Source organism: Colletotrichum jinshuiense, chromosome 4 (assembly GCF_051148585.1).
Source record: "Colletotrichum jinshuiense chromosome 4, complete sequence".
In the NCBI taxonomy this organism is placed as follows: Eukaryota; Fungi; Ascomycota; class Sordariomycetes; order Glomerellales; family Glomerellaceae; genus Colletotrichum; species Colletotrichum jinshuiense.
In genome coordinates, this window is record NC_139311.1 from 2885564 (window position 1) to 2911464 (window position 25901).

The 25901-nt window shown below is 58.3% G+C and overlaps 6 protein-coding genes across 6 annotated transcripts; 3 read left to right on the forward strand and 3 right to left on the reverse strand.

Moving 5' to 3' along the window:
• Nucleotides 1-207: 207 nt before the first annotated feature.
• Nucleotides 208-1293, forward strand: EsH8_IV_000715 (NADP-dependent oxidoreductase domain-containing protein; the record flags this gene model as incomplete). The annotated part of the gene is made up of 2 exons (XM_083265605.1): nucleotides 208-708; nucleotides 856-1293. 2 exons carry the CDS (start codon nucleotides 208-210, stop codon nucleotides 1291-1293), a joined length of 939 nt encoding a protein of 312 aa, XP_083124500.1.
• A 681-nt stretch (nucleotides 1294-1974) lies between these two features.
• Nucleotides 1975-2828, forward strand: EsH8_IV_000716 (uncharacterized protein; the record flags this gene model as incomplete). The annotated part of the gene is made up of 2 exons (XM_083265606.1): nucleotides 1975-2101; nucleotides 2227-2828. 2 exons carry the CDS (start codon nucleotides 1975-1977, stop codon nucleotides 2826-2828), a joined length of 729 nt encoding a protein of 242 aa, XP_083124501.1.
• A 2687-nt stretch (nucleotides 2829-5515) lies between these two features.
• EsH8_IV_000717 (glycoside hydrolase superfamily) lies at nucleotides 5516-7254 on the forward strand (the record flags this gene model as incomplete). The annotated part of the gene is made up of 2 exons (XM_083265607.1): nucleotides 5516-5559; nucleotides 5868-7254. 2 exons carry the CDS (start codon nucleotides 5516-5518, stop codon nucleotides 7252-7254), a joined length of 1431 nt encoding a protein of 476 aa, XP_083124502.1.
• Nucleotides 7255-8879: 1625 nt separating this feature from the next.
• On the reverse strand, nucleotides 8880-10680 carry EsH8_IV_000718 (putative sodium bile acid cotransporter; the record flags this gene model as incomplete). Its single annotated transcript, XM_083265608.1, has 4 exons — nucleotides 8880-9522; nucleotides 9637-10075; nucleotides 10223-10408; nucleotides 10497-10680. 4 exons carry the CDS (start codon nucleotides 10678-10680, stop codon nucleotides 8880-8882), a joined length of 1452 nt encoding a protein of 483 aa, XP_083124503.1.
• Nucleotides 10681-11961: 1281 nt separating this feature from the next.
• EsH8_IV_000719 (TMEM198/TM7SF3 family protein) lies at nucleotides 11962-15416 on the reverse strand (the record flags this gene model as incomplete). Its single annotated transcript, XM_083265609.1, has 2 exons — nucleotides 11962-15044; nucleotides 15119-15416. The coding sequence occupies 2 exons, from the start codon at nucleotides 15414-15416 to the stop codon at nucleotides 11962-11964; spliced, it is 3381 nt and encodes a 1126-aa protein (XP_083124504.1).
• Nucleotides 15417-21531: 6115 nt separating this feature from the next.
• EsH8_IV_000720 (uncharacterized protein) lies at nucleotides 21532-23137 on the reverse strand (the record flags this gene model as incomplete). The annotated part of the gene is made up of 2 exons (XM_083265610.1): nucleotides 21532-22561; nucleotides 22662-23137. 2 exons carry the CDS (start codon nucleotides 23135-23137, stop codon nucleotides 21532-21534), a joined length of 1506 nt encoding a protein of 501 aa, XP_083124505.1.
• Nucleotides 23138-25901: the final 2764 nt, after the last annotated feature.

Below are 25901 nucleotides of genomic sequence, written 5' to 3' on the forward strand. Positions count from 1 at the left end.
TACCAGTCGGACTTGTTGCAGTTTCTGAAGTATCACTGTCTTTCTACGTGGCTCTTGCAAGTGGGGTCGGAGTAAGCCTGGACGTCAAACCAACATGTGAGTCAAACCTGCCGGCTTGAGCTCTGCAAGATCCAACCCAACCACAAGCTTTCCCGCATATTTTTTTTTCTCTCCCTTTGCCGCCCATCGTCACCGCCATCACCAACGATGGAGGAAACGGTGACCCTAGCGGGCACGGCGGCCGCGATGCCCAGGGTAGGCCTTGGCGTCTACCAGCTCAGAGGGGAAGACTGCGCGCGGGCGTGCCTCGCGGCGCTGGAGGCGGGGTACCGGCACATCGACACGGCGCAGCTGTACGGCAACGAGGCGGATGTGGGCAGGGCGCTGCAGGAGTGGCTGGGGCGGACGGGCGCCGGGAGGGGGGAGCACTTCCTGACGACCAAGATTGGGCGGTGCGAGGGGTCCGCGGAGAAGACGTACCGGAGCGCGCTGCGCAGCGTGCAGCGGGTGGCCGGGGAGGGCGGGTACGTCGACCTGTTCCTCGTGCACCGGCCCGTGGAGCGGCGGAGGGAGATCTGGGCGGCGCTGGAGAGGCTGGTGGACGAGGGCAGGGTCAGGGCGGTCGGGGTGAGCAACTTCCGGGCCGGGGAGCTGGAGGAGATGAGGGCGTACGCGCGGGTTTGGCCGCCGAGTGTCAATCAGATCGAGGTGAGTTCTCGCAACCCGGCCCCAACTCCAAACCCCGATCGATCGACCGAACCCTCTGCTTCAGGGTTTGCGGGGGAGGGAGGCCTTGTTTTTCTAAAAGGAGGGGTTTTCTTTTGTCAAAACTAATTTTAACTGAGCGGGGTGTAGGTCCATCCGTGGTGCCAGCAGCGAGAGCTCGTCGGGCATTGCCAGAGGAGCGGTATCGTGGTGCAGGCGTATAGCCCGCTGGCGAGGGGCCGGAGGATGGCGGACCCGGTGTTGCGGAGTGTGGTGGAGCGGGTCCGGCGACGGGTCCGACGGCGCCACCGGGATGCCGGCGGGCCCACGGATGGCGCAGGACGGGCGGGCGGACCGCGTGGGGCGGAGGAGGCAGGGGAGGAGGTGAAGGCAGTCACGGCGGCGCAGGTGCTGGTACGCTGGTCTCTCCAAAAGGGGCTCGTGCCGCTGCCCAAGAGCAGCAGCGCGGCGAGGATTAAGGAGAACGCCGACGTGTTTTGGTTCGAGCTCGACGGGGATGAGATGGGGATGCTCGACGGGCTGGATATGGGGGCCGAGGGGGCTCTGTTTCCCGCAAATGTGAGCTGAGCAAAGCGTGAACCCCAATGTTGTCCTATCTGTTTTACTTTTGATTCCTCATGATATATGCCCAAATATCCTAATCCAGGCTGATTGGTATTGTTCGGGCTGGTCTCTGGCCTACATAATTGCCGACGGTACACTAGGAGACGTCCTTTGATCCCACTGCTCCCAAACACCAAAAACAAACATTCAGCTAGCAAAGCATGGCAAGCATGTGTATGCATGTAGGCACGCATCAAAAGAAGGCAAAAGATTCAACACAACGTCCAAGAACCCCCCAGGTATGACGGAAGTGCCCCACCCGGGAACCCCTCCAGCGTGGATGCGCTGTCCGTAGGTGAGCAAGGCAGGCCAATAACACGGACCACCTCAGGCCATGATCCCCGGCGAAAGGTCCGCCAAAGCCTGCAGTCTAGGCGCGGGTGCCTGCAAGGTGTGGAACGACAGCGATTGCTAGGTTCACCTGGAAGGTTCGACTGCCCTGACCTTTTTTGCGTGGCCTGCTTGCAACTTGGGGAAAGGATCAACGACAGACAATCGACAAAGCTGACTGACTGCATCGGCCTGGACCTAGCGACATATTGTATTTTATTCCAGCTCTAAGCCCGAGAAAAGAACCCGAAAAACCACTCCCAGAAGCCAAATCAGATCCTCCCACTCTAGGAGAACTTACAGACGATAGCGAAAATGAGCAGCAGCTTGCAACGGCCCTTGCGCGGCGGCTGCCAGTGTGGGCGCAATAGTTACATCATCGACGTCCCCCAGGGCACGATCGAGAGGGCGCAGGTCCTCTTCCACACAGACTCCATGCACAGTAAGTCGGATTCTCTCGCCAATCCCTCTTGAGTGTTTCTCAAAGAGGTTCCTCTTGCAATCGACACACCTTGCTTTGCAACGGGCGGGAACGCCGGAGCTAACCATGGCCTGCTTGCTGCACAGGAGTTCCTCTCGCAACCCCACTAGCCGCCATGATCCGAGTGCCGCTTTCGTGGTATCGCAGCTCAACCCACGCTTTCTTCCCGGACGAGAAGCACTCCACGATCCGCCGCGTCTTTGAATCATCATCGAACCACCCATCGAAACGGCATTTCTGCGGCTTCTGCGGCACGCCCCTTTCCTACTGGACGGAACGACCCCAAACCGAGGCGGGCTATATCCATCTTACCCTGGCCAGCCTGCGCGGCGAGGACCTGCGAGATCTAGAAGACCTCGGTTTGATTCCCGAGTTTGAGGAGGCGGAGGAACAGCCCGTCGTTCCGAAGACGACTACGGTAGTTGGACGGGAAACCCGAGATGTCCCATGGTTCGAGAGTATGATCGAAGGCACCCGTTTGGGCAGCCTGCGTCACAGCCAGGTTGTTGATCATAGCAGGGACGGGAAGATTAGGGTTGAGTGGGAGATTGTAGAATGGACCGACACAGACGATGACAACGATGTGGCCCCGGCAGCGGAAGATGTCGACATGAAAACGAACCTCCCCGGAAAACGCAAGCTGCACGAGCGAGACGATGCGGATGCGGCTGTGGACGGCATGCATTAAGCCCTTGCTATGCCGCGCATCAAAGGAGCAGGGTATGTTGCAACGAGGCCGGGGGTGTCTTGGATGGGCCGACTCACCTTCGTCCCGGCTTCCGTACACCTCGGTGAGGCTCCGGGCAGGCGGAGGATCTGGACGATGTCTTTCACTCTGAACAACAAGCAACTTGGCTGCCAGGCGTCGGGGGGACGCAGTGACAGTATGGTAAAAACAGAGGGAGGGGAGGTTGCCTCACAATTGACGATTATGAAAAAAGGGCCCGTTACAAGAATGGCAGGGCAGGCAATGGAGACAGAGATCCGGAGCAGACGGGCAGAGGTGGGTTGCGTTGAAGTGCCTGTGATAAGGATAGTAGCCACGAATGTGACGACGTACATAGAAGTCTCAATGAGATATGTGTAAAAGGACCGACGATTAACCGTAAGAAGAGCGTTCCTGCTAGGTAGGCTTCCGGTAGCTGGGCCGAAGGCTCGTTGGCTCGATAAAAGTGGCCCGCGAGCCGGCTGAGGCGGGTTAATCGACCGGAGATGAGACGAGGCGAAGCGTCGTGATTACATATTCGAGGGAGGCGACTTTAGCCTCTTGCAGAGAAATAGATCTGTGGCCATCCATGTGATTCTCGCGTATTGTCCTATGTAACGTATGTAGCGCAAATAAAGGAGGCAGGCGACTGAAACCCGGAGCTGGCGGTTTTGGGGGGGATCGGGAGGCTCAACTTGAACTGCATGTAGACTGCTAGGTTTGATGTCGTATCTCAACCTCTGTGATTAATGCGCCAAAGGAGAGCAGGCAATCCCGACTTGAAGCGTGAGAAGCCGATGGGCGGGCATCCGGTCGGCGTGATGTCTACATCAAAGTCCTGCTACGAAGTTGACGATAGATGCTCTGACAAGGCAGAAGAGATGTTGGGATGACAGCTATAGTTGGAGAAGCCTGTGCGACATAAGACGAGCTGCGCGTGCCGCATGGGGCGGGAGGCTCTCCCATCCAACGTCCGCTCACCGAGTCCAATGGGGGTTCTGGCGTTTGGCGCTGCTCTTGTATTAAAACAGACAAAATAAGATAAAAGGTACCACGTTGGTGTAGGTGGCTGAATAACCTGGCGTCTGGTAAGCGAGGGGACCTCGGGAGAATTCCCCGTCGCCCTCCTCCTTGTTCGGCTTATGCGAGCAGGTGCGCAGTACGAAAAGCACAGCGTACGCGCACAAGCACATCTGCCAGCAGCCGGCTCCGACACACGCAGCAAACAGCCAGGGAAGCAGGCAAGCTTGAGGCAAAGCCGTGCATCAATGGACTGAGCCGTCACCCGAGGATTTGGCGAGGGCTCCCGCGGGATGCATGCCGCCATCCATGCATGGTTGCAGAGTTTCTAGCGCTTCATGTTGGCTCTTATTCCGAATGCAGTAGCGTGCCCAATCAGACGAAGGGTGTGATCATCAGGTGAGCGGGATCGAGGTTTGTCGTGTTTCGAATCGGCTCCCGTGGAAGGCTGGGCAACGAAGGACATGTTTTTTCGGAGAGACGGGCCGTCGTGTGGTTTTTTGCACGCGGCGGGGAGAAGGGAAGCTCCCCCCAAACTGCTCAGGGAAGGGGGGAAGGGGGGAAGGGACCCCACGGCGGGGTAATGGAAAGCGCCCCTGGCCTAGGCGCGTCTGCACGTTGCCTGGTACCTACCCTGTGCCCTGTGCGAGCGAAGGGGACTGCGGTGCGGTAACGAGGCGAGGATAGGTACCTCGAGTTTGCTCAATCGTTCTTTCCCTTTTTTTCCCGCCCTTCCCCTGTGGTCCCGCCAGTCGGGTCACGCAGAGTCATCTGACGGCACGCCAGCTGCTGCCATGGATTGATTGACTTCCTTCACTGTCGTTCGTACCTGCCGTCGAATGTTTACATCGCGCGGCGAATGAAACTGGGAGACGTGCCTTCTTTGGGGCATTCCACACCATATGGGCACCCTCTCTTGCAGAATATACACCAAGAGCATACGTATATCTGACCATGTACCCAAGAAACGCCCGGTCCGATCTGCGCTAAAGATACGTATCCGTACCTTGACAGCGTCTCTGTCCCGCACACTCGCACACCATAACACGTCGCACACTCATCCCACCTCCGCCATCCACCGCCGGGCGTTGTCCAGTCTTAGCTCCTCGGTGACGACGGTCCGACACGGGAGAATTTCTGGAGCCTCCTGGCTCAAAACGCGCATCCCATGTCCTGTCGTCTGCGGGTGTTTGTCCCATCTTTCGAGGCGACATCCTTGTAGCTAGCTACCCTGGAGTACTTTGCCTAAAGCTGCTAAGGTGGCCCAAGTATCCCATCCCCATCTAAGTAATATTGGAGATTTATTGCGCCGCCTGCTTTCCCTCCGTCCTTTGGCTCCTTATAAGTATCGTGGCAGCAACTCGCATGCTATCTGCTCGATTCCCCTTCTGATTCCCCTCTTCTCTCTGTCACCCTTCCCTCGAAAACACATCGACCACTGCTTGCTTGCTTGTTTGCCCAGTGCCCGTCCGCTGTTGTTGCTAAGTGGTTGGTACCTGTTGGATCAAGTCACCCCCCCTCCGTCCATCCCATCTCACGAACGAATCTCTCTCGCCCGAGCATTGCCCGTCAGTTTTCATCTCCCGGAGCGCAATTTTGGAAGAGCCAACGGCCGACTAAAGTTAACGCAGCCTTCAGAACCATACATCATGTCTTTGCCCAGCGACTTCCTCTGGGGCTTTGCCACCGCCTCGTACGTGTTCAATCTCGCCGTCACATCGTCTCACCGTGTCCCATCTCGGCCCATCCCCAAAGCCCTAGCCGTTGTCACCATGCACATTCGCGCCCTCTCCTGCCGACATCCCAATTTGGACAACTAACAAGCATCTTCCCACCACACTCCGCCGCCTCCCCCTCCGTCTTTCCACCCTGCAAATTCCAGTTTTACCTCCCACTCCCCACTCCCGTCCTTCCCCTCTCTCCCCTCACCCCCGTCTAATAAGCGAGCGCAACAACATGGCAAGCAAGACCCCTGCTGACGCTATTTGCCGGCCACTGCAGATACCAGATTGAGGGTGCTGCCGAGAAGGACGGCCGTGGTCCCTCCATCTGGGACACCTTCTGCGCCGTCCCCGGCAAGATTGCCGACGGCAGCTCCGGCGCCGTCGCCTGCGACTCGTACAACCGCACCGCCGAGGACATTGCTCTGCTCAAGTCCGTCGGCGCCAACACCTACCGCTTCTCCCTCGCCTGGTCGAGAATCATCCCCGTTGGCGGTCGCAACGACCCCATCAACCAGGCCGGTCTTGACCACTACGTCAAGTTCGTCGACGACCTCCTCGACGCCGGCATTACCCCCTTCATCACCCTCTTCCACTGGGATCTCCCCGATGGGCTCGACAAGCGCTACGGCGGCCTCCTGAACAGGGAGGAGTTCCCTCTTGACTTTGAGCACTACGCCCGCGTCGTCTTCAAGGCCATCCCCAAGTGCAAGAACTGGATCACCTTCAACGAGCCTTGGTGCTCCTCCATTCTTGGCTACAGCAGCGGCTTCTTCGCCCCCGGACACACCTCGGACCGCACCAAGTCTTCCGTCGGCGACTCCGCCCGCGAGCCCTGGATCGTCGGCCACAACCTCCTCGTCGCCCATGGCCGTGCCGTCAAGGTCTACCGCGAGGAGTTCAAGCCCACCAACGGAGGCCAGATTGGCATCACTCTCAACGGTGACGCCACCTACCCTTGGGACCCCGAGGACCCCGAGGACGTCGAGGCCGCCGACCGCAAGATCGAGTTCGCCATCTCTTGGTTTGCCGACCCCGTGTACTTTGGCAAGTACCCCGACTCCATGCGCAAGCAGCTCGGCGACCGCCTGCCCGAGTTCACACCGGAGGAGGTTGCGCTGGTCAAGGGATCCAACGACTTTTACGGCATGAACCACTACACCGCCAACTACATCAAGCACAAGAAGGGCACCCCCGACGAGGACGACTTCCTGGGCAACCTCGAGACCCTCTTCGAGTCCAAGAACGGCGACAACATCGGCCCCGAGACCCAGTCCTTCTGGCTGCGCCCCAACGCCCAGGGCTTCCGCAACCTCCTCAACTGGCTCTCCAAGCGCTACAACTACCCGACCATCTACGTCACCGAGAACGGCACCTCGCTCAAGGGCGAGAACGACATGCCCCTTGAGCAGATCCTCGAGGACGACTTCCGCGTCAAGTACTTTGACGACTACGTCAAGGCCATGGCCGAAGCCTCCGAGAAGGACGGCGTCAACGTCAAGGGCTACATGGCCTGGTCGCTCATGGACAACTTCGAGTGGGCCGAGGGCTACGAGACCCGTTTCGGTGTCACCTTTGTCGATTACGAGAACGACCAGAAGCGATACCCCAAGAAGAGCGCCAAGAGCCTCAAGCCTCTCTTCGACAGCCTCATCAAGAAGGATTAAGAGGTTCATGCTAAGGGGGCAATGCCCCACGGAAGAGAGGGGAATGGGCCCACGAGGGTACCCGTTTAGATTGGAAATGCACGCCGTTTTTTCGAGCTGTACAGAGGGGCCTAGGCTGCTCATGATTGATGTATGAAGACGTTTTGTTACGATCCAGGATGTAGTTTGGATATGAGTTACCGAAATGAGACAAGGATTCAAGCATGACAACGTTCCGTTCACTCGACCGCTGACCGCATAGCTTGAGGATCATCCAGCGTGACGCCGCCTCGGCTGCCCGCCGAATTCCGGTTAAATGGAACCTCGCATCTGGTAAGATGGGCCGATATGGGTCCTTCACACCGTACTGTACCTATGCTACTAATGGCCGGCGACACTATCTAGTGGCCCGGGGCTGGAGTATTCGCAATTGCCGAGCCAGAGTTTGGGGCGTCCTGGCTCGGAAACATGGCATCATACCAAGGAGCCTCCGTTCCCTGCGTGTTGCCTCTGGCCTTCTTTAGCGGGACAAGGTGCCACGCACTTGACGGTACAGATACCTGATACCTGGGAGTTTAAGGGGTACCCGAGTTGTACGGTCGGCGAGAGGCCCCTCGCCTCGACACAGAAGCCCGGCTTGGAACGTCGACCTCGCCCAGAACGTTGAGTGTAGGGGTCTGCTCGAGAGCAGTTCCTACTCGAGCAGGTGCCGACGATCCGACGACGTGTTGTTATCTGAGCACCAGGGGGAGATGGGCAGGGGATAGATCTGGTCGTGTATGGTTGGGGGCGTGTAGTACTCGGGTCGCCCCCCCCTCCCATTGTATATAGACACTATCCGTGCTTCAACACAAGCGTTTGACATGTCCCATCACCGCCACCCCGTTTGAACATCTTGTCAGCCAAACGTTATCTAAATGTCTGGTGAGGCGTGCCCCTTCCCCCCCTTTTGGTCATCTGCCGCAGGACGTGGAATTCGGTAGCCAGCCCGATGCAAGGGAGGGAGGGGGGGGGGGGGGGGGGGGCGTTCTACGTGAGCTTGTAGTGCCGTGACTTTGAGAAAGCTGCGGATGCGGTGGTCATATCTCGAGAGGACGACGCCCCCACGAGGGTACACGGCAGAAGGCGTCGAAACGATTGCGTGTGGCTCCGTAAACAAGCTTCGACTCATCCATCTTCGCCCGCCGCCGGAAGGGGGGCAGCCCCCTTTGCGATGCGGCTTCAGCCGGGCCACCTCGGTTAGAATTCTGCCTGTTTCCGGACCTCGTCTGCCCTCGCTGTGACATCCCCCCCACGTCGACGTCAATCTCCCCCTCCCTATACCGAAATATAAGCAACCCTCACATACCAACAGGTCCGTCCGCCTGGCGGACAACATCACTCGTTGGCCGCACGGGGGGGCCTACCGCGGGCAAGTGTTATGCGAGTTTTGGTTGCTTCCCGCGGCCACGGGGGTCGACAACAGGGACCTTGGAAATCAGAATTAATAACTAGTAGTGCGGCCATGACCCCCCACCGCCGCCCTCCCGCATGGTCCCCATGACCCAGGAGCGCTGGCGGCATAGGGGGGGGGGGCATTGGCTCATTTCGAAATATACACAACAAAAATCCCATGATGCCACCCGCCCTCCTATCCGCCCTTGCCGCTATATCGTTTTGACCGGCACCACGTCGTCCTTCCGGCCCGGGCCGTCGGGCCTCTTCTTCTCGTCGTCCCCGTCTCCGCCGAGGACGGAGTTGTCCGACGACCGCAGGCCCCCTTCCGTCCCCTCGTCCTCGTCCCCGTCGCCCCTCAGCCCCGCCCCGCCGGCGCCCTCCTCGTCCTCCGTCGCCTCCGCCTCCGCCTTGGCCGCCCTCCTCAGGTACCACTTGAACACGTACACGAGGATCTGCGCCATGAACACCTGCTCGATGGTGTACAGCAGCACCGGGATCTGGATCAGCGCCCTCGTCAGGTCGTCCGAGCTGTGCCACATGGCCGTCGCCAGCGGGATCCCGAGCGACGTCGTCTTGGCCGCGCCGCAGAAGCACACGGCGATGGTCTGCTCCCTCGACAGCTGCCGCGCCGTCAGGGCCCGCCTCGCGAGCCCCGGGGCCTTGCGGAGCAGGCGCGAGTCGGCGACGCGCGCGTTCACGGCGTCGCACGCCTCGAGCGGGGGCCGCGCGGCGTAGAAGCAGATGACCGTGAAGAGCCCGTAGAGGGCGACGTTCATGAAGACGTTGAAGATGATGGAGGCGTGGGGTGTCACGAAGAGTGCGCCCGTCTTGAAGGCTGCGGAGAACGTCGTCCTGTTGTTTATTCACGTTTGTCAGCCCAGTGGGTAGCAAGGGGGGGAAGGGGGTCATGTCTAGCTTCCAAGCAGAGAAGAGCGTCGGGAAAGGGGGTGCGGGCCGTCTACGTACCACACGAGCAGAATCAGGCAAAACGTCGACACCTTGGCGAGGTAAAGGGTCCTCAGCGCCCACTCGACCCTCTTCTCGAAGAACCAGCGCAGGGCCTGGCCGGCGGCCAGCGGGAGCAGCACGCTCAGGCCCAGCTGCTTGAGGACGTTGGCGTACATGGCGCCGAGGGTGCTCGGGTTCGCGGGCTGCCAGTCGGCGAACTCGGGCGTCTTGGGGATGAAGCCGTAGATGAGGCCCGGGGACACGAAGGACCCCATGACGTTGCCGATGACGACCTCGATGATGGCCGCGGCGTCGTCGCCGCCCGAGGCGCGGGTCATGACGACGTTGGAGGCGATGGTGGTGGGGAGGCAGGAGGCGACGATCATGCCGACGATGATGGGCGTCGAGAGCACGTTGTTGCGCAGGCCGCCCGCCGCGATGATGATGTGGATTATGACTGTTCGAGGGGGGGTCAGCGGGCCTTGGTTCGTGTTCATGGGGACACGGGGACAAGGGCACACGAGGGGAAGGGGGGTAATGATTGGGGTACTCGAAAAGGGGCTGGGAGGCGTAGGGATCGCAGCGCATGGTTGCGGTTTCTTACTTAGGAGTATCACGGGTATGACGATGAAGCTCATGCCCTGGACGATGATGTGCAGGCGCCAGTTTGTGAGGTTCTGCCTGAGCTTCGCGTGGGAGAGCTGCATGCCGCTGACGAGGAAGATGATGGCGATGCCGCCGTAGATGATGGAGTACTCGGACCTGATGGGTCCGCCCCTGGCCGCGACATCTTTGGGGCGGGCGGAGGGTCAGCTTGGGTTCACGGGGGGACCGGGAGAGCAGCGGCGGCGGCGACGGCGACGAGGACGATGACATACTAGGGAAGAAGTAGGCCAAGACGCAGCTTACACCGAACCCGATGACGAGCCACTGCGCGAGGACGAACTTGAAGATCTTCACGGCCTTTGCCCGGAAGCGGGCCGGTGCCGACAGCGACGGCTGTGGCTGTGGCTGTGTCTTTGAGTTTCCGCCGTCATTGCGGCCGCCTGCGGGGCCGGCCATGGTCTCCTCTGTTCCGAGACGAGGGCCCGAGGGGACATCGGGGGGCGGGAGAAGCCCGGGGGAAAAGAAAAAAAGTATAAAAAAATCCGGGCAAAAGTGGAGTCGCAAAGTCTATGTATACTAAGGCAAAAAAGTGACAAAAAATCCCGGACGGCCCCGTACTTTGCCGTGTTTCTCCAATGCTTGGCCGGGGAGAGGGAGAGAAAAGGGGAGGGAGGGATGGGGGGAGGTATGATTAGAGGGTAGCAGTAGCAGTGTATACGGAGCACAGTCGAGCGAATATGCGAGGAAAGAGAGAAGAAAGAAGGAAGAAGAAGGGGAAAAGAAGAGGCTCCCGAGATTGGCACACGCCGAGCTGCCTTGCCCATCCATGAGACGCGTGCTTCCGCACCTACCCCCCCGGACATGCCTTCCTCCGCGCAGCAGAAAATGGGATGACGCGAGCAACCTGGTTCGTTTCGCGGGCGGGGCCGGGTTATTACCGGCCGGCATGAATCCCGACATCGGGAGGATGTTTCGTCCGAAAGAGGGAAACCAGCGCATCGGCGTTGGGGGTTTTATTTAATGTTTTATAAAAGCGATTGGCTTCTGAGATGTCATTCAACGGTTTTGGCTTCCGACGACTTTGGGTGCTCCAGGGTCGCGAACTACGTTGAAGCAGTTGGGCTTTGGGGCTGGAGTCTTAAAATAAAGTCGTCGAGGTCTCCGCATCCGTGCCGTGCCGGCTTGGCCGAGTCTCGCCGCTAGGGCGGCTGGTGGCTGCCGTGGGGGTTCGTCGGCCTGGACAAACACGCCCTCACGTGTGGGGGAGGTCCCGTACGTCCCCCGGACGAGAGCCAAATTCGCATTCGTTAGGTTAGCATGTGTCTGTAAACAAAAATTGGCACCCGAAACCCGTGTGTTTTGGGCTTCTCGAGAGGTGTTCCGTGATTATGTCTTGTGATTGTTTGACTGATTACGTTTATGACTAGCACAAGGAGGCGTCTTCTTGCCTCTCTCCAAGTCTTGTCCGCCGTGTACGGACGATTACACACATCGTTTCCATCTTTTATCGACTTGATTCCATACCACTTCCCTCCCCAACCCTCATCCCCGAGTACCTTCGTCAGACTATGTATCATGAACCGTCCTTGCACCAATGCCCGGGCGTGCTGTGTCCCCCCAAATGTAATCTAACCGTGTTTCCAAACCGGGGTATCTACCAATATTGTAAAGAAAGAAATGGAAGAAGAAAAGGGAAAAAATCAATCAAAGTGTGGCGTGCTGCGTCTGACCACCTTATCAAGCGCCGTTGGCGCGCTTCTGCATCTTCCGCATCATGTCCCGGTGCAGTTCAAACATCTCGCCGCTCTGCATGCTTCTCGTGAAGGCCAGATCCGTCTTCTCCTTCTCCAGCCGCTCCTTCTCCCGTCTCTTGGCATCCGCCTCCTTCTGGCTCAGCATGAAGCTCCGCTGGAGGTCAATGTTCCTTTGCATGTCGACTTCCCGTGCGGCGGGTTGGTTGAGAAGGTTCGACGAGCTCGACGACCGGTACATTCCCACCAGAGCCATGTCGCGACCGTTTGCGGCCGCTGGCGATACGGCCATGCCCGCGCGTAGGTCGGCTCGGACCGAGTTTCGGAAGCTCGCCATCCTTGCATCGCGGGCCTCTTGCGAAGGCACGCTGGAATAACGCATAGGCTGGTGAGAATCGAAAGCAACGTTCTCGGCCGACATGCCAGGCATGAACAGCTCAGCCGCTAGGCTGGAGTCCATGGAAGACCGAGCTGTCCCGAGACTGCTCTGACGGCGAATGAGCTCCTTGCGCTGGCTGAGAGGAACGTCATCCAGCGACTCTGGCGAAATTTGCGGCGAGTACGCGGCGTAGTTGTGCGCCGAGCCGGATTCGCTCGCCGTCCGGTGCGCCGCAGCAGAGAGATCGGGCGTCACATGGCCGCCGGTAAGAATACCGTACGTTTTGTTTCGGAGCGTGACGCTCCTCTGTGCGAGGAGGCTCTGTGGACTGTCGTAGGACTGCACGCCGGGCGGCGGAGGCGGCCGTTCGAAGGCGACAGAAGCAACACTTGACCTTTTCCCAGAGCTGCCACTCTTGGTGCTCGGGGCTTGGGGAGCTACCTGCGCGCCTTCCTCTGCAATGGACTGGAACTGCGTCTTGTTTGTTGCTCTTTGATTGGATTGGTATGAGTCGTTTCTCGAGTGTCCTCTGTTTGGTATAACAGTCGACACAGGCCGAGAGGAGGTAGGAGCTGATGTGGAGGCTGCGACGGATGTTCTGACTGCTGCCGGCGCTGGCGTGGCAGACAAAGCTGTTTGCTGAAGTTCTTCGACGTTCAGAGGAGCCGGAACCTCCTGTCGCTGCAAGTCATCCTCGGGATAGTCGACGATGGGCATCGTCTCCGGTTCAGGTGCTTCCGCGTGGCTCAAGTGCTTTGCCCATTCATTGGTCCGGTAGTGGAGCGCAACATTAGAAAAGCTCGGCGGCAGATGTTTCTGGGTCAGGTTCACCGGGGTAGAGTCAACAGAAGCGGTTGATTTAGCCTTCTCGGAGGGAACCGCGGGCAGTTGAGTAGGTTCGAGACCCGCTTGGTCCTGTCCCTTCGATGCGCCATCCTCCTTGGGAACACTGTCGGCGTTGGCGGTTTCTTCCTCAACTCGCGTGGTGTCAGCGGTGATTAGGCCGTCGGCATCCCCTGCCGAAGACGGAGCCGGGATATCACCTGCGGCAGCTTGTGTTGTTGATGCGGGGTTGGCAGTGTCCTCAGCACCCGCGCCCTGTTGAGATGCGGATGCTGGCATGCGCTTCGTGTCAGTCTCTCGTTCTTCATTAAGCTGGGCATTGATCTCGATGCTGTGACGGCTTTTCCCTTGGACGGTGCCTGCGCCGCTGTCGCTCTCAGTGTTGATTGTGGCCGCAATGGAGCCCGCGTCGTCATCTCTAGGCCGTCGTAGAACGACCATTTCGTCCTCGCCCAGTCCGTTGTCCTTGCGGAGCGACATGGACGTCCGTTGAGACACCTTTCGCATGAGGCTGACGGAGCTCTGAGAGACACGCTTAGCAAACGAGCTTCGCTTGTTTCCAACGTCTGCCTGGTCTTCGTCCTCATCGGCAAAAGTGGCTATTGTGGATCGGTCCTCCTTATCTTTTGCCATGCTCTCTTCGGTGGGTGGGAATCGGAATGGAAGCGGCACCACTTCAGGGACTGGGGAAACTTCCCGCGGAGTCTGAACAGCACCCATAGCCTGGCGCGTCTCTCCTGTCCGGGAAGCAGTCCCGTCCGCGCCGTTGGGGCCCGCAGGCCTTTCATCCGGAGCGACTCGTACTGTCACCATGGCGGCATTTTCCTTCTCCGAAACCATCAGGCCCTGGGGTACCGTTTTGGGGGGGACCGCGGGCGGCACTTCCGACCCCGGCATCTCAGCCACTTGCATGACCTGGGATAGAGGAGTTGCGGTGCCATGGCTGTATCCGACGCCCTTTTCGCTCTCGCTGTCGCGAGCGAAGCCAGAGTCACGGTCCGAGCCGCCTGGCACGTAGTCTCCGTGGACTCTTTCCCACGCCCTTCGTTCGCGGGCGTTTTGAGACTCAATCTTCTTTCCGATGTTCGCTTCCTCCTCGTCGCGAGCACGCTGCATTTCGGCAAGTTCCTCTGCTCGTTTCGCGCGTCGGTCCTTGATCACGTTCCACAGCCTCTTCTGGGAGATGATGCCGATGCCGCAAATTACAATTATGGCGGCAAGCTCAACTCGAATGCCCTTGGTCATCGGGTATGTTTCGGCACCCAATGGGAAGAGGTTGTCGTTCAAATCCCAGACATAGGCCCAAAACTCCTTGAGCCCGGCCAAGCTGAAGCAGTCGATGCCAAGCACGACTGCCGTGGCGCCATTGAAAGAGATGGTGATCATCAGCGCCCAGTCTCGTGTCCACCGGGTGAAGTACGTCGCAAAACCTGCAAGTGAGAGGACGACGATGAAGATGATTTTGCTGACGCCGGAAAGCAGGCCGCCATCGTGGAGGCAGAGCAGCCACATGGAGAAGCAGAAACCTCCGAGAGCGCATGCCAGGCACTCGGTGATTTCCTTGAAAAACCACGATGTAAGAACACCGACGAAAACGGCCGGTAGGACGGCGGCGGCGACGTAGGCCCCTTGGGATCCATTGGAGACCGGTATGACCATGACATAGACGACGAGGACCGTTATGCCTAGACCGACGACGTAGGCGACGGAAAAGGCATTGTGCAAGATTGAGTTCTTGATACCAATCAGGGTGTAAATGACCCCGGTGCACAACAAGATAACGCCAGCCACGGCCCAACCGGGTGTGATTTTCGGCTCAATGGGCAGCTGTCCCTCCGGAATGGTGGCTGCAGCTATAGTTAGTCTCTGTGTGCAAATCGTTTGCCGATAACATGACAAATGTGAAGCCGAGTATACTCACTGTTGAAGAGGGTCGAGTTGTGGCTGCCACCCGAAGCAGTTGGGGCAACCGAAGAGCTGGAAACGGTGCTCGACAACGAGGGCGATTCGGTAGTCGTGACCGATGCTGACCTTATTGAAGTCAACGGTGACGTCGTGGCCTCGGCCTCTTGTGTGGTTCCGGAGCGAACAGAAGAAGTGATGGGTGTTGTTGAGAGTTCGCCCTCTTGCCGTCTCACGGGAACCAAGGCACGTGCAACAGCAAGCTGAAGACAGAGGAAGAGGAAGACCCAGGCGGTCAAACGATTCCACCTCGCCATGATTACCTTGTGGCCGCTACGTGTCGGGGCAAGATGTTTCCTTCCAGTGTTCTCGGGCAGCGTTGTCTCAACGTCGTATGGTCAGTGATGGTGGACATCCGCCTTGAACACTCTCGACGTCAACAAAAGAAGGGAAGCCGGCAAGGAGGAAACAGCCGGAGGGGAAGACGCGAGCGTAACAGAGAGACCGGGGGACGCGGTATTATTAGTCGAGCGAAGGACTTGTAACCAGCATCGACTCGAACCCCAGAGGCCGGTGGGGTTTTCAGACAAGTCGGCTTTGAGGCTGACAACTGAGAAGGGGGGCAGGTGGAAGTGGAAAAGAAAAGAGGGCGCAGGCCGGGGCAGGGGAGAGCCCAGATGTCGTGGGGTGGAGCCGAAGCCCGAAGGTGATCAAACTATACAGAACAAGGAGAAGAGCGTCATGCCGGAGGGGGAGATCCATGTGGGATGCGGATTGTGCGGGTAGCACTGGGTAGGTAGGACAGCTGCGGAGCGCATGCGGATACTCTGGCCCACGAGCCAACGGTGCAAGCAAGTCCAGCTCATAATTACTCGGGCAGCACATGGAACCACTACTCGGGGTGGTAAGAGACTGGAAGGTGCTTCCCTCCAGTCAAGACGAGTGAGGGGCTGCGAGGCCGAACAGGGCCAGAAGCTGCCTTGCATGCTTGACAGCAACATTCGTGACGACGAGCTACCAGACCAGCCTGACTGGGACGAGAAGAGCCACAGCGGGGAGGATTGGAAGTTCAGCACAAACAGGGTGCAGGAGATGAATACCACGGACGTTCTGGGGAAAAAGCAATGCTGGCAGGCACATAGACGGGTGGCCGGACAAGGGAAGGGGGTGAGGTCTGCTTGGCGGCGCCCAAGTTGAAGCGAGCTTCCTGCGGCTCTCGGCCAGGAGAGGTTCAAGGTGAGGAGGGCCAATGAGGTCGAGGCGGCACGCGAATGGCTACCCTAACACGGCAGTTTGTGGTCCAGCGGCCCAGAGCCAGAATTTGCTTGCCGTGCCAAGAATTCAGGGAAAGGGCAGACGTGCAATGGAGCGCAAACGCATCGTAGTCGTCGGGAGTTGAGGTGTGTCCATCCTGAATGGCAGGGGACAGGGAATGCCCCCGGCATATCACAGGTTAGGTAGCGTTTGACTCGGATGGGGAACAAGACAATCAGGAACACGCCAGAAAAGCCCCCCCTCCATGGTGGGGGTGTGGATGTGAGCGAGCGGTTGACGAGCGAGGGGTGTGAGGGCTGGATTGGACGGACGGATAGGTAGGATAGATGGGCGGGACTACGGATTGGACAGATGAGATGGGATGAGAAACAGGGTGACGGGACGGGATGGGATGGCTTGGTTGAGATTCTGGTTCTGAGCTTTGGGGGCGTGTAGTTGAGCCGAGAGGTGAGGTGAGGTAAGGTGAGGTGAGCACACGTGGGCCAGGGCCAACCAAGTACATGCCAGGCCAGGCGGGAAGACCTCAGGTCTTGCACGTCGGCACCTCAGTGGTCCCAGAGAGGCCCCGTCCCGTCCGCCGCGTCCAGTGTCTGTTCTCCTGGAAATGCCCGAGACGGGCGTGGGCGTGCAACCAGTCCTGTTGTTCTGGCCAAGGCAAGTCGTGCAGTGCGCATCGCAGCGCATGAGCTAGCATTGGAAAGAAAAACGACCAGGGGAGGGGAGGGTATGGTGTGTGCGTGTGCGTATGAGTGAGTGTACGTACGTGCGTTGTGTCTCGATGGCGGATCCCCGTCCGCCGCCATACTCTCTGTCTGTATCCGTAACAATGGGCATTAAAACGATGTGGAAATCGCGTCGACGTATTCGGCTGCTTTTCCACCGCCACGTCGCCCGCACTGCCGAAATGGGAGAGTCGCGTTGCAGTATTCAATATTGCTCTGCCGCCAGCGCATTCGACTCGTGTCCCGATACGGACGGCGCCCAGGCCCATGTTGATGCATTGTGCGAGGTTGCTTTTCTTTCTTATTCTTCGTCTTGCTCCTTTTCTAATATGATTTTGGATTTTAATTTACGTTTTGCCCCACGGTGAGCATCATGGTTCGGCCGAGGTTCAAAGCTGCCATCCGAACAGGACGAGGACAGGGACGAGGAGGAGGGATTGGAGGATATTGCGCATTTGAAAAGTGAGTCAGGTTCGTCGCGAGATCGGTGGCGCACGCAAAGGCGAGACAACGTACGTAGCCGTCGACGACGCAATTGCTCGAGGCCATGTAGTGATTAATTAGCAACGAAGCGATGGCGCGAGTCGCCTGCAGAGTGCAGAGTGCAGAGCGCATACTGCAGACTGCAGGCCGCAGCTGTCCGGATACTTGCATTCAGAGCGCCGTACCTGCCTGCCTGTCCAGAGCTGTCCCGGCCAAACAAGGTGTAAGCCGCGATGCGTGAAATGAGAGTCGCACCGACGGGGCGCGACGGGGACGAGGAACGATCTGCACCATCTTTCTTGGCTTGGGTATCCATCCGTTACGGCCCACGGGATGGTCGGTCTCTATGGAGTCGAGTAGCTACACTACCTGGTTAGTCCACCGGCGCTGCCAGGGCCGCCAAGAAAGCAGATGCCATCTGCGCCCAGATCCACTTCGGCGCCAGCACTAGCCGCTTACGCTTAGGCGGTTCCTGCCTGCCACAGCCTACTGTATACGGTAGTAACGGTTTTTTGGGGGGAGGGGAGGAAGGAGAAAAAGAAGACCAGAAAAGGAAGAAAAGGGGAAAAAGCATCTCCAGCAGAAAATCACCCTAAATGCGCGTACTCACCAACATGGCATGCCAGCAGCATCAAATCAGGTATCAAGGCACCTCTCGACTCCCACCTCGTTGCTTCCCACAACCGAGAGAGCCTTCATCTGTATAAGCATACACACATACATACATACACGAATTGTGTGGACTTGGAACTTGGACATCTCTGACAACCATCATCTCACCAGTACCACGTCGCTCCTCTTTTGTCCAATCAACCACCAACCACTACCCGGGGCTTCTCCCGGCCTCCTGCTCGCCGGGACTGCTACGGATGGATATCCATGGATGTCAAGAAAAAATTGCCCGAGACGCAACTGGCCAGCAACAGACCCGACTTCTTAGTGTGGTGTAGTGTGGGCCGACCACTGTGTCGGCTGGCCCAGTGTATCGTCCCCATTGATCGCCCGTCGCAGTATCCTTCTCTTACAGGCGCACACATCATTGTGACAGAACAGGGCCTGCTGGCCGACGTCCATCCTGCCGATCGAGATACCAGGGGGGGACCATCATCGAGTCCCACCGTGCTCCATAATGTTGGTTATTCCAGATCCCCATCATTCCCACGTATGTATCCATACGCCAGGTGTCGTATCCCAGGAGCCCGGGCCACCAACATAGTGTAGAGGGCACTTAACCTTGAGACGAAACTTTTCCATACCGGGACAACCCAGTGACATCCGCCATGGCATTGAGCTCAAGGTTCGGTCGGTGTGCAAATTCTCAAGTCTCCCTCTCTCTCCGTCTGTCTTGAGCTGTGCCAGGGGGACCCGGGGGTTCGATCCTTCAACCCGTCAAGAGCTCCTGTGACAGTTCGAAGCAGCTTGTCTGATCGACATGGAGCATCTTCCCATGTCGCCGTAACCACAAACAAGCTGACGTCGGCCCTCCTTTGTTATTGACCCAGGCCAGATAATTCCTGCTGAGGATTCCACTGTCGAGCTTTGTTTATAACTCTCGGTCTAAGCCATGACTGATCCGGGTTTGAATCAACGGTGGAGGCACAACGTCTCCTCCCCCAAAACTGAGGCGTCGTCGGCCAGACACGTGAGAAATTGAGGCCCCACTCATTCTCCTTGCCCGCTCCAGCAGAGCAAGGAAAGAATGTCACATCAAGCTTCGATTTTTCTTTTCCTTTCTAAAAAGGGTTTACAAGGTAGTCGATGGCGGATTGCCATTTTTACCAACAAAAATTCCAAGAGAGGTTAGATTTCAGAGGTTTTGGAAATTACCGTGATGTCGTTCAACAGTCGACGTCGGGGGCGGCTCGATCTGCGCTCTGCGCCTCATCGCATAAAGGGGCCCTCGCATCCTAGTCCGTTTTCATACGAGCAAAGCCTCTTTGCATGAGCCTCCCCCATATCGGCGATCCTGGGGGGAGGGACACCAATCTCATCCTCCTTCGCCTCACAATCCGGATATTTCCGTCTTTGCCTCTCCCCTGATTTTTGAATCATGAACCCCTCCTCAGGTCAGCTGCCACCACCAAGAAAAGAAACAGCTTAATCTCGGCGCCGCAGCGCCGCAGCGCCGGGCCTTGACGCCTCGACGCCTCCGCGTCCTCCCCTTTCCCGGCTGCCGTCTGACGCAAACCATTGGACTGCATAGTGGTTCGTCTCACACCAGGGCGGCCGTGTCTGCGGACTCCCGTGAACCACTGGCCAGCTCTTCAAGGAACCACCCATCCACTCCAACCCGCCCCCCCCCCCCCGCGCACCCGCATGCACGGCGAAGGGCGAAGAGCTCGTTAGCCCAGGTGTGGGACGACATGTTGCTGAATCGCGAACGCATATATCAAATCTTGGAAATAATATCCCGACTGACTGAACCGGTTCGTCCGTCTTTGACATAAATTGAGGGGTCGCAGTCATGCCGTGGCCACCCTCGACAGGCCTTTTCCCTGCGACCATTTGCCCCCTTTCGTTCCCTTTTCGACTTGTTGAAAAAGTTAAGACGAAAGAAAGAAACACCCCCAAAGGTGGGTTTCAATGAAGAAGAAGAAAAATTGGACACCGGCGCTCGGCGCAGCAACTTTTTTTCCCTTGTTTTTTTCTTCCTTTTGGACTGAATGATCGAGTTTACGGCGTGGGGTGGAGGGGAGCAAGGAGAGGTTTCGTTTTCGGGCCGCAGACTTTTTTACGCCATGTTTCTTGTAAACCAGTGTTCACCACCACCACCACCACCACCACCACATTCCGTCTTGGCTTCTAGTTGCTGGGCCATTGCGGGAACCGCCCTCTGGTCGTCTCACCCGGTCAAGTAGGGCAAATCATGAAGCTGTTTTCTTTTTCCCGTCAAGTCTCTGTGCGAGTGTGTGTGAGTGTACCTTCTGAAGGGATCTTCGCCAGGATCGTTGGAGCCGCGCCTTCCAGAATGGCGGGTTCAATCTTAGTTAGGTCCTCGGGTACCACACGGGAGCCGGGGGTCGGGGACGGCAGAGTGGTGCCGGGGGGGGGGGGGGGGGGGGGGGGGGGGGGGGACCCTCCTCGCCTAGCCCTTTAACCTCGCCTCCTCGGCCGCCCCAGCAGCTCCCGCTATTCCGATCGCCGCCTGGGACGTTCCGGCCCCCTTCTGTAAGGAATATGGGATTTGCGGTGCTGACCAGAGCCGCGAGGCCGTGCAGCACAACAGCATCAAGGCGAGGAGGTATCGCGGCCCTGCAACCGTCCTGGACTTCTCGCTCCCCTCCCCTCCCCTCCTCCCACGGTTTCTGGAAACTCAACCCCACGCTTTGAACCAACTCCCCGGGAGATGGGAGATGGGAGGGGGGGAAAGGTGGGCGGGACGGGAACGGGGTGGGGGAGAGGTTCCCACGGGACCTTATACCGCCGGCGTGCATGCATGCATGCATGCACGGCCGGGCCGCACGTGGCCGCGGGGAGGGGAGGGGACGCCTTCGTCCCGCCCCCCCGGCATCAGATATGCAGCAAGACACCTCGATCCTCCCCGGACCCTTTTCCGAGCAGGTCGACGGTGCAGGGCGAAGGTTCACCGGGACAGCAAGAAGCATCGTGGAAGCTCAAGGCGGCCATGGCGGGGGGAATATCTCGGTTCAGGGTGGAACTCCGCCATGGGGACCGCTCGTCTATAGGGTGCCGGGGTACCTGAATACATCGTCACAATCCCGCTGTTCTTCTTGAAGGTTTGATTTCAGACTACCAGTACATTATAGGTCATGTTTGCCAAACGCATTGAACCAGTTTTAGCTGGCACTGGAAACCAATGTAACGCCAGCACCCTGGCTTTCCCTTTTGCCCCCCAGCCAGTATAAACCGTTGAGACAAGCATTTTCCGATTCTGCGAATACCATGTCATGTAACTCCAACCCAGTCACGCCAAACGCTGAGAGCTCGCCCCTCACCTCCGGGAGACCCGGCTCGGTGGCCGGTCCGCCGCCACCCTGCCGTGTCCAACAGCCTTGCCGTTGCGGCTAGACCTTGACTTCTCGGACATGGTCTTCTTCTTACGTCTGAGCAGCCCACGGAGCGTCTTGAAAGGTAGAATCAGCAAGGCCACCGTACCATAGAAGGGCATCGTGATGATGGCCCACGTGGACTCCACCAGCCACTGCATGAAGCCCGGCCGGGCAACGCTATTCTTTGCTGCCGCTGCGGCGAGGGCGATGGCGTCGTTTAGACGGGTGTCGACGGCCGCGAAACGCGACTCGGTCTGGAATGCGAGCACCGTGGCCTTTTTCTCGTACCGCCGCACCGCCCGGTTCAAGGCGTCCAGATCAGGCTGGATGGCATTGCGGACGTCGCGGGCGATGGCGGCTTCTTGCTTGACCCTGGAGTTGTCCGAGTTGCCGTTCTGTCTGATCGGTGTCGGCTCCGGCCGTGATTCCAACATTTCCAGTCTTGCCATCAGAACCTTGACCTGATCTGACGTGATTGCCTCTTCCTTGTACGGGTTCATATGGACATCGCGTTGTAGCTGAATAGTCCGGCGCTGGACTAGCTTCATCAAGTGCGAGAGCGGACGAACCTCCGCGGCCAAGAGGAAGATTGTCAGGTTGTAGTTGGATACCAAGCCCTCGGAGGGCCGACTCAGTTGCGCGCGGATGGCATGCAACAAGTACGCCCCTAGCATGGGTAACATGAAGCATGATATTAAGGCCAGTATCTCGTGCAGCCAAAGCTCGGCCAGTGCGTCATCCTGGCGGGTGCGGGGCGTCGTTTTGCGTGCTTGGTCTTGCACGAAAGACGTGGGGGTGGTAGGCACCTCGGATGCATCGTCGATGCTCCCGTTCGCCGTGTGGCCGTTGGCCGTCGACGCTGTCGATGAAGGGCTCCCGACCGCCTGCTCCGTCTCGCTTTCATCGTCGATTACGGTACTTGTGTTGATCTCCGCCCGAACGCGCACTGCCTGCGCCGAATGATACCAGTTCCTGGGCGGGTGATGTCAGCGCTCGGATCGTCTTACCCCCCGCAAGAGCGACAAAGAGGGCCACGGGGGCCTTTAATGAAAAGAACCACCGCCGAACTTACCAAGGATGTGTCACGGACCAGTGCAGGAACACGGCCGACAAGCCCAGCAACATGACATCCGTCACCACGGCGCTGCCATTCTTGAAGAGAAGCCCTCCGACGGCAGGGAGAAGGGCGAATGCTAATGGAATCGAAGCCCAGTTTGGCACGTCATCGGCCGACGATGACGTTCCGTCGCCAGGTCTCGGATTCAGAAGGTCCCTCGCCTCCCCGAAGCTGTAATCCGAGAAGGTCGAGCTTCTTCTCCTCCCAAGCCCCCTCTCGACAAATGAGTTCTCTGTTGGTATGTGACTGAAAGGCGCCCGTCGCCTGGTCTGAGACGTCTCGTCAACGGTCACGGCGCGTTTATTAGTGTGAGCTGACGGCGCCGGCGAAACTGTGGTTCCTGGGGAGGATGCCGTCTGCTTCCTGCTAATGTTGCTCGTCGTCGTGGCCGGCGAGGTCGCCGGGCTTCGTGCACCGTTCTCGTCCGACATGGCGAGAAGATGCGGATAACTGTAGTTGGGCAGTCTCGTTGGCTTTTGATCGCTACCTGCCGACGCCGATCCTTGGGCACGAGGTGTCGCTGGGTCTTCGATCACGGCTGACGTTGACGACTTGCAAGTCCAGGCTAGCTAGGGACAGGCAGTTGAGGGTTTTTGAGGACTTCCTTATACGACACACGCCACGCCCTTGAAAACAGCTGAGGGTTTTCTCTTCTGAGACGTGCTCCAGAGTCTCAGGAAAGGGGAGGGAATGGGGAGGAAGAGGGGGTGGATGGCCGCTAACCACAGATTAGGTGCTGCGTGTCTTGCTGTATGTAGTGGGTGCGTACGTTGTTGTACCGATCCAGTCCGGTAAGTGGTACCAAGGGCGAAGGTGAAGCGCCACGAGCTGAGGGCTGGCTTTGGTATGTCGCTGGCGGGAATGGACGTGGTTTTAGTTTGGGGCCTTGGTGGCGACTTGGATCGTCCCTGCCTACCCGAGCTAGGCAAGGTACCGCGAGGTGATTGGGCGGAAGGAAATGGCCGGCAACATTTGAGTCGCGCGGTACGTACGGCCGGTGTGCCCTGGGCAAGCTCGGCTTCCCCCGCGAGGGACGAAAGCTGGAATGGTCGAGCGGAGGGTGGAGAGGCGGGTGGATTCGAAGGCACCTTGAGACGAGACGACGGAAAAATGAAGCCTCTTCCGGGACAGAAGAAATGCACACAGAGAGGCTGAGGTAAGGATCCAGCATGCAAACCCGACGGGAACTCAGTCTTGCAGCAGCAGGTTCCATCCAGCTGGCCGAACTGTCTCAAGGGAAGGCAAGGTAATGTAATGTAGCTGCGTGCTGATGTGGTTGCTTTGCTGCATGCTGATGGGATGCTGACAACAGGGATGATGACGCAGTGATACAAACCCGGCTGCGGGTAGGTCCCTTCCCCCCTCCCCCTCCCCGCTCCCGCCCTGCCCGCATCCAGCCCTGGACACCCCATAAAGATCCACTGTGGACGCCGGACTGGGCCAAGAAGCCCTTTCCCGCTTCGACTTCACCTGCCATGGCCGCGCTGTTGGTTGTTCAACAAGGGCTTCTTTTGATTGAACTGTTGCACACACGTGCTGGAACACGAATGTCAGCAAAACCTCTGCGTCTCCGTAGCACAACATGCCGCATCGGTCTAACGCCATAGCCTGGCTGGCTAGTGGCATTTGAAACAGCCATCCTATCTCCCATCCCCCTCCTTTTCGCCTCCTCGGCGCCCATCTAGAACGACTATCGAGCTCGCCGTCAGCCAAATGATAAAGGACAGGGAAAAAAACACGCCCGCCACCTGCATCAGCCAAGTTTCCCCAATAACCTTATCTGGCACACAATTGCGGCTCGTTGATTCCGAACTGCCCCCTCGCCTTCAAGGTAGGCCAGCATCAGACGACAAAAGGACCCATTAAACTCACAAAAAAGCAATAAAACCCCCAGCCTGCCTAGGTCCGGACAGCCTCGTGAATATCTTGCGGGACTCGGCAGTCGAAAACGGGTGGCGGCAGCGGCAGCGGCTTGGGGTATGCAACGGGCGATAGCCCTTTCAAGACAGCTACTGCTCCCCGTTTCCCGCCCCGGCAAGAAGCTCCAGTAGTTTCCATTGCACATATGGCGCCATCTGCAACCAATCCAACTTCGCCTCCTATCCATTTCCGACATTTCGCGGGCGCCTACCCCGTGGGAAACGGCCACGAATCCTCCTCAGATCGAACAGTGTCGTAACCTCAACATCGCATGTGTATGGGCGAGTGTGTGTTTGGGGTCTGCCACCGGGCCACTAGTGGTAAGTGTATGCACCATCATCCGCATCATGCCCTATATGATGTCCATCTTGAAGAGAATAGCCAATCTTTGTGGCTGTGGCTGGTGCGCCTTCTCATGTCGGCTCCTTCGGGGGGGGGGGGGGGTCCTGTGGTTCAACGACGCCACAGATGCTCCCTGTTGTCACGACTGGGTCGTTCAGCCCTGTCCATTCCATGACGGTGCGCAATTTTCTGGACCAAGAATGTTCAATTCCCGTCCCCCGCAAGTTGCAAGGTCGGTCAATGTTTCTGGGTGATCCGGGGCCGCCACGCGCCGTAGACGTTCCGTTCCATGCACTGGCAACACAAACCCAAACTGGGACATAAGTACTCTGCGATACCGTCAGAGTTTTGGCAACCCATCCCACAGAGGCAAGCTTGGGCATGCGCAGTTCCCGTATTGAGAAACACTACTAGCCGGCCGATTTCGTAACAAAATGGGTTCCCTGTGGCCCAACACGCCAGTGGCCGAGTCAATGAGGCTGGCTGAAAAGTGTCTGAGAGACGGGTGTCAGACGGAACCCCGCAATTCTCCAGGTTGGCTGTTATGAATGTCTTATTGCCATCTACCACGCTCAACCATGAGTGCAAAGGAAATGGAACGGAACATATTACTTTGACCGAGACGAAATTGCCAGGCATTGCCCGGCGTGTTCTGGTCGACCAGGGGTTCTCCCCGGTATACCTCCATCACGGCATCATTTCTTGTCAGGAGAGCACGGTGGCTTCAGCATTCGCAAGGCGACTAGTGACAAAACTGCGTGCGGTTGGTTGTCTTACTCGGACAGTACGATCGGCATAAAGCATGCCCTGCTTGTCTCGAGCGGACACCAGAAAACACAGCCGAGACACCAGAAACCCCGGGTTCTTCGTTTGCAAGGGAAACGAATAGATGCTCTTGTTCTTCCGCCAGCATGAACTGTGCTCTGGAAGTTG